This window comes from Procambarus clarkii, chromosome 19, assembly GCF_040958095.1.
Source record: "Procambarus clarkii isolate CNS0578487 chromosome 19, FALCON_Pclarkii_2.0, whole genome shotgun sequence".
Classification (NCBI taxonomy): Eukaryota; Metazoa; Arthropoda; class Malacostraca; order Decapoda; family Cambaridae; genus Procambarus; species Procambarus clarkii.
Genome location: NC_091168.1, coordinates 31,791,749 through 31,798,797, shown reverse-complemented (window position 1 = coordinate 31,798,797; position 7,049 = coordinate 31,791,749). Strand labels below are relative to the sequence as shown.

The following is a 7,049-nucleotide window of genomic DNA, read 5'->3' as shown; positions in this document are numbered from 1 at the left end:
TAACAACTGACAATCTGTTATGTCTAGATTACTGCTCATAATGAACAAGTTTAAATTTATGAAGAGAAGTTAAAAGTACACTGCAGTGCAGAGAATAAGTCACAAAAACGTGGTTGAAACAACTAACCCCACACACATGAAATACACACATGAAATAGAAGTGGCAATGTTTTGGTCCGTCCTGAACCCTCCTCAAATCATGACTTGATAAGGCACTAAGACAGGCCAAAATGTTGCCACTCATTTCATATGTGGTGTTGGGTTATTTACACTATAATAATAAAATCTTATTTACCATTTCAGCCATCTAATGATGAGGAGTGTTTTGGAAAACAACAATTAAATTTTGAGCCAAATTTAAAAAAAATTTCAATGAGAGAACCCCGAGCTTGATAGTATGGTCAAAAGTGACTAATGAATATGACACTGGATATATATAATTTTGAGGGTTGTTAAAGAAAGCATTTACAGTATGGGATTGAGAAACATCTGTATAAAAGATAAAAATATACACATTTTTAATTTAGAGAGAGAGTTGTAAATTTTAGTCAGGATTTTGTAAAAGTAAAACAAATGACTAACATTTGTGTGTGTGGCAAGATTTAACACCCTAAACTACCAAAACCTTAATTCAGTTTAATGTGGTCATCTCTGCCTTTAATGCCATCCAGTAAAATAGGAACCTTAATTCAGTTTAACACAGTCATCTCCCGTGTTCTTATTTTCCGTGTCAAAATAATTTCAAACTTTTTAATTCAAAATTCTTTTAAATGCAAATACAGTAATATGCATTTAATATAATTTAGTCGATTCAGACACATACGGTTCTGCGCTCACATACTTCACTGCACATAGCACTTTCAGGTGCTTGACAGGTGGTGTAAAAACATCTTTGAATTTATCAATATTTTAAAGTTTTTTAATGTTTTTTCACCGAGATTTGAAATGAAAATTGTTGAACTTGGTAATACTGTATTTTGACATTTTTCTCATTTTTAAAACTTTTTAGTTAATGTTAATACTAATTCATTAACAACTGCATTACGAAGTTGTCACATGAAACAGGTGCACAGAGCGAGGGTTAATTATGAAAATTCAACTACCATTTGCTTGAAGTGAAGCCAATGAGAATGCATTTTCAAAGCAGCTGGCCTACATGACACACACACCTTAGTGTGATGTGACTATAATTTTTCATTAACAAAAGCTCCCAAGTGCTTTATGAAACTACCAACAGGACATCACCACAATCAAACAAGCCATTGTTGGACAGAAAACAGGAAATGATTTTCCCCCCACGGAGTAATAAACCCATGGAATCGCCAGATACAGGTACTGGGGCACTGGGGAAAGATAGAAACTTACACGTTTGTCATGCCCTTGAAGAAGACCTGGACAAAGTACCGGTGAGCGAGTAGAGCACCATTTGGCAAAGAGAATTTAATGTGAATAAATGCCACGTTATGGAATGTGGAATAGGAGAAAACAGACCACACACCACCTACAAATTATGCAAAAAAGCTTTAAACAATTCTGATAAAGAAATTTAGGGGTGGTTCCAGGTAGAAAACCATCACCTGAGAATGACAAAGAACATTGTGTGAGGAGCCTACACCATGCTTTCCTATTTCACAATTGTTTTTAAATACTGTACATGGATGGTGAAATGCTAAGGAAATTGCTTACAACCTTTGTGAGACCAAAGCTGGAATATGCAGAGGTTGTATGGTACCCATATCTTAAGAAGCACATCAACAAACTGGAAACTGAAGGACAAGAGCTACGAGGAGAGGTTAGAGGCATTAAATATGCCAAAACTAGAATATAGAAGAAGAGGGGCAATATGATCACAACGTACAAAATAGTAATGAGAATCGACAATACTGATAGGAAAAAATTCCTGAGATCTAGTCAGTACTTCAAGAACAAGAGGTTGATCTAAGCTAACTAAACAAAGCTGTCGAAAAAATATAAGAAAATTCACTTTCGCAAACAGAGTGATAGACGGTTGGAACAAGTAAAATGAGATGGTGGTGGAGGCCAAAACTATCAGTACTGTAGTTTCAAAGTGTTATACGACAGAGTGCTGGGAAGACAGGACACCACGAGCGTATCTCTCATCCTGTAGCTACGCTTGGGTAATTACACTTAGACAATTACCAGCCAAAGCCACAAATGCTAAGACAGCACTCCCATTCAAAATTCAGCTAGAAAAAATCCTCAGGAATAATAGAAGAACTTTGACAAGTCATTGGCTTCCTGTCCCCATTGAGACAATTAAAGATGGTGAACCACAAGTAAATTCAAATAAAATAAGTGCAACTTTTATATTGAGGTAAGCTTGTCAAATGCAAGAATGTCCACGGACTCCCCATAGCCCGTGCTACTTGAAACTTTTTGTTCCAAGTAGCGAATCTTAACAACAATAACAACAACAATGTCAATTTAAAAAGCAGAGTTGCAACCAATGATTTGCATGCCGGTAACACTAACTGTAACTATAGCTTTAACCTGTATGTATAATACATTAGCTACTGTATCTAATGTTAGCTACATGGGTATACTCTAATTTCTAGCTCGATAGTCACACATTCTGCCAGTCAGCTAGATATTTAACTAGCCAGTTGGGTATACTAACATTCAGCCAGATATCCAACCAGCCCATCAGGTATACTGTCAGTCACAAAGTAAGAAGCCAGCCTGCCTTCTCTTCTGTAAATAGGAAATGACTAAAATGAACTCTATCCATATTCCATACACCTGGGCTGTAGGAGACTCGAACCATGGACCCCACACGTCAGGCCCAAGGCTCTATCAACTGGGCTATCTTGAGGGTTATCTTGAGATGATTTCGGAGCTTGGCGTCCCCGCAGCCTGGGCCTCGACCAGGCCTCCTATTTGTTACACACCCCCAGGAAGCAGCTAGTAACAGCTATCTATCTAGTACTTATTTACTGCTAGGTAACAGGAGCATCAGGGTGAAAGAAACTCTGCCCATTTGTTTCCGCCTCCACCGGGGATCGAATCCGGAACCTCAGGACTACGAATCCGAAGCGCTGTCCACTCAACTGTCAGGCCCCTATGATGGCTATGAGTAGTCTCAATAAGGAAAGTTTTGTTTTCTATCCATATTAATTGTAACCAATCAAGAGGAAACCCCTGGCTATCATATTTCAGGATACAGGAAAAGTGGCATCAGGTCAAGTCGCTGGTAGCGGGATACTGGTGCCTAAAAACATAGTGGCTGAACTAATGGACAGAGCGAACCCACAAATATGTCGGGACCTCTTTGAAAATACTCCAGTAATATATTAAGTCCAGAAATAAACATTTGGTTTGCCATGATGATGTACAGGTTTCTTATGAAATAAAAAGATTTTTGTCGTTTGTCGAATTTAAAGGGTTACATTTGATTTTGTTGGTTAACTTTAGTTTTCAGGAAGATGTACAGTTCTTAAATGGGTAGGGTTCAAGACCTGAGAAAAATACGTACCCTTCTATGACATTGCTACTCTTTAAGCAAATCTAATCTTACCTAACCCAATCTAACTTGACCCTCAGTAACCTATCCTAACCTAACCTAATGAAAATATGAGATCAAATGTTATGCTTTATAGATGGTGTGCATGAGGTGTGTGACATCACTATAATGTCACAATGGTCATGCTGTACAGGTTTTAAACCTACAACCCTAAACTGCAGGGTAACACACCTAATGAGCTCCATTATGGGTATTAAACAATATAATTACCCAAGTGTAATTACAAGGGTAAGAGCTACGCTCGTGGTGTTCCGTCTTCCCAACAATCTGCCTTATAATGCTTTGAAACTACTAATGGTTTTGGCCTCCACCACCACCTCACTTATTAACGTGTTCCAACTGTTTACCATTCTGCTTATGAAAGTGAATTTTCTAATATTTTTTTTAATGTGACTGGACATTGTCACCACAAATTTCTCACAGTCAGCAAATGGCCAGCTAAATCATGTACGCATTTCCAAATAAACTGAACTTCACAATCACCAGTGCATGATTACCTAGCATATTCATATCACAATATAAGGATCAGTTGTTCTCTTACCATGAGGAATGATACACCTGCCTTCTCTTCTGTAAATAGTAAATGACTAAAATGAACTCTATCCATATTCCATACACCTGGGCTGTAGGAGACACCATCCCCCACATAACACCACCACTGGTCTACTGATATACAGTACAATGTCACAAGGGCCACCCTAACTTCCAATCTGCATTCAAACCTTAAAAAATCCCAAACCATTTCCCTAATTCAAATAATCCACTTAACACCTACCAATCTCCCACAGAGTTTGGGACCAAAGAGCAAAAGCTCAACACCCCCCCCCCCCTCCTTGGCAAGCACAACTGGATGAGTACTGGTTGATACCTGGTTGATGGGGTTCTGGGAGTTCTTCTACTCCCCAAGCCCGGCCCGAGGCCAGGCTCGACTTGTGACTTACTTACTTACTTGCAACTTACTACCCTACTTTTCAACCATCCCCAGCAACTTTCTTACCATATACTGTACTGTACCCACATTAATACCCTACCACACACGACAAACTTTGGTGCTACCTTAGCGTGGGATCTAACTGACCACTTACACTGTAGCGTGCAGTCTTCCTCAACCTAAACTAACCCACGTAATCAGCTGATGTTTCAGTAGACAGGTCAGGTCATCAAAGACTGGATACTGCAGTAGACTGCACGTTAAAGTAGCCCCGAAACTTTAGTGTCTGGACAATGGAAAACTTAAATGTGAAGAAACACAGAAGAGAGCTTTAATGTTATGTACACAGACAGATAGGCTTATGAACTAAGGAAATTGACTCCCAAGGTGAGCCCATATCCAATTACTTCACATTAAAGAAAACTCCCATCAATCATATTACATACAATATTTTTACACATTCCAATAGTCTACATAAATCTCTACCACTCCTAAAATAAAACCATATCATCCGTATAATTCATATTTGACATATTCCATTTAGGGTAAACTCGCTGGTCTCTGGACAGTTAAAGGGTGTTTCTTACATTTTTGATAGATTTAAAATAGTAATACAGGGTATTAAGTGGTTTGCTAAAGTTATGACATGAATTGAAAGAGGAGATGTTGTTCTATAAATTAGATGCTGGACATGCAAAATTAGTGAAATTCTGGCAGTGTCTAATATTTAAGTACTGTATGTGCAAAGTGTCCGGACACACAGGCACTGGTCTCCAGACATAAGAGTATTATTATTACCTTTCTCCCCACCTAATTATAGCTGAAGAACTTGCAATACTTTGCAAACCGCAACTGCAGAACACAACCAACAATTTATATAGTTTGGTTACTCTACACTTTTGCTGCATTTTGTACAAGACACAACTGTGGCCATAGCTGTTTATTTCAACTCAACTATACAGGCCATGTACACCTTAGGATCTCTTTCAGGTACCTTCTCTACAAGTTTAGCACTCTCTACAAGATTAATTTATCTCCAAGCTTAACAAATCCTTCGCCCTGCACGGCTTTGCCCTCCACATCTTCTGCTCTGCATGGTTTTCACCCCTCGCAGTTTTAGCTTTGCACGACTTTTGCCCTGTACGACTTTCACCTTGAACAACTCTCACCATACACAACTCTCATCTTAACCAACTAGCACCTTGCATGACTTTCTCCTCCAAGACTTTTCCCCCTTACCTTGTTCTCTTGGGAGGCGCAGGTGCTTGTTTGCCCTTCTTGTTGGTAGTTCGCCGAAGTTGAACCACCGTTGATCTCGCTGACAGTATACCTGGACTAGGGCGGACATCTCGGGGCAAGTTGGGACTACTGCCTTCATCCATAACATTATGCTTGTTCTTGTTGCTTCTTCTTAAAACAAAGGGTAGAAATTAAACACACATTTTATTATAATAAGCAGTCATATTATCCACTATATCCTACTTCCTCGACAGATTTAAGCGAAACCTATAGTATATATATTTTGACTAAGAGTAGAGCAGGTGTCGTCTCTCAACTCGGAAACCACGTCCTGCAACTCATAGAACTATTGTACAAAATTTAAAAAACATTTGTTCTGTAATTATTTTATTTCAGGAACAGTGTGTGTTCAAACCTTCCACCATTATGATTGATAAATGCAGACAGTCATCCAGTTGGCAATAACTGGATGATTGATAAATGCAGACAGTCATCCAGTTGGCAATAACACAAATGACATGAGCATAAAAATGATGAGCAAAAAAAAAAAGATGAAATTAATTATTTAAATGTTCACACCAGCTGACATGTGCACACCAAATGTGCATAAGGGGCAAGGTGCGCGCAAGAGGCAAGGTGCGCGCAAAAGGCAAGGTGTACACAAGAGGCAAGGTGTGCACAAGAAACAAGCTTTAATATTATGATAAAACCAATTAGAAACAAAAATATTTAGTCAAACTGTATATTTAGTGTGTGTTAATCAAAAGACTAGTAGTCACGTGCCAGAGGACACTGACAACTTACTGGCGGGCAGAGGATGTGCGAGGGCTGGTGGGAAGCTGATCTTCACCCCACTGTTGGTGCGTGCTGGAGGACGTCGATCCTCTCACTTTTCTTCCTCCGCCAGCTGCTAACTGTTGCTCCACTTCTATAAACAAAAAATTACTCCATCTTTATAAGATACAATACCTATAAATTTCAGATATTGAAAAATATTTCAATTAGAAATAACAAGTGCATAACATAAATCACAAGAGCATGGCTTACAATTAATACCCAACCCACACTTAAGGAAAGAACGAAAAATGACAATGTTTTGGTCTGACTTGGACCTTAATTAAGTCACGTCAGATGAAGCCCCTTTCTCTTACCCTCAGTTATAGATGTCTCTTGGAACATTGTTTCTAATGCATGGTGGATATGAGAAAATGTGGGGCGATCCGAGGGATTCCAAAGCCAACACTGTTTCATTAGCTCGTACACCCGTACTGGACAGCCCTGCGGACAGTCCATCCTGAAAGAGAATAATATTTTGTTAAGAAACTTGTATGCCTCCCA

At 39.0% G+C, this 7,049-nt stretch overlaps 1 protein-coding gene across 1 annotated transcript in view; it reads right to left on the bottom strand.

Moving 5' to 3' along the window:
• The window catches only part of LOC123757436 (tyrosine-protein kinase Abl), a 106,113-nt gene that overhangs the window by 77,513 nt on the left and 21,551 nt on the right, over positions 1 to 7,049 (bottom strand). Inside the window, exons 8-10 of the mRNA XM_069327444.1 lie at positions 6,863 to 7,005; positions 6,516 to 6,639; positions 5,712 to 5,882 (exon numbers count right to left, since the gene is read on the bottom strand). Of these exons, the coding sequence (XP_069183545.1) occupies positions 5,712 to 5,882; positions 6,516 to 6,639; positions 6,863 to 7,005 (438 nt within the window). The remainder of the gene's footprint in view (positions 1 to 5,711; positions 5,883 to 6,515; positions 6,640 to 6,862; positions 7,006 to 7,049) is intronic.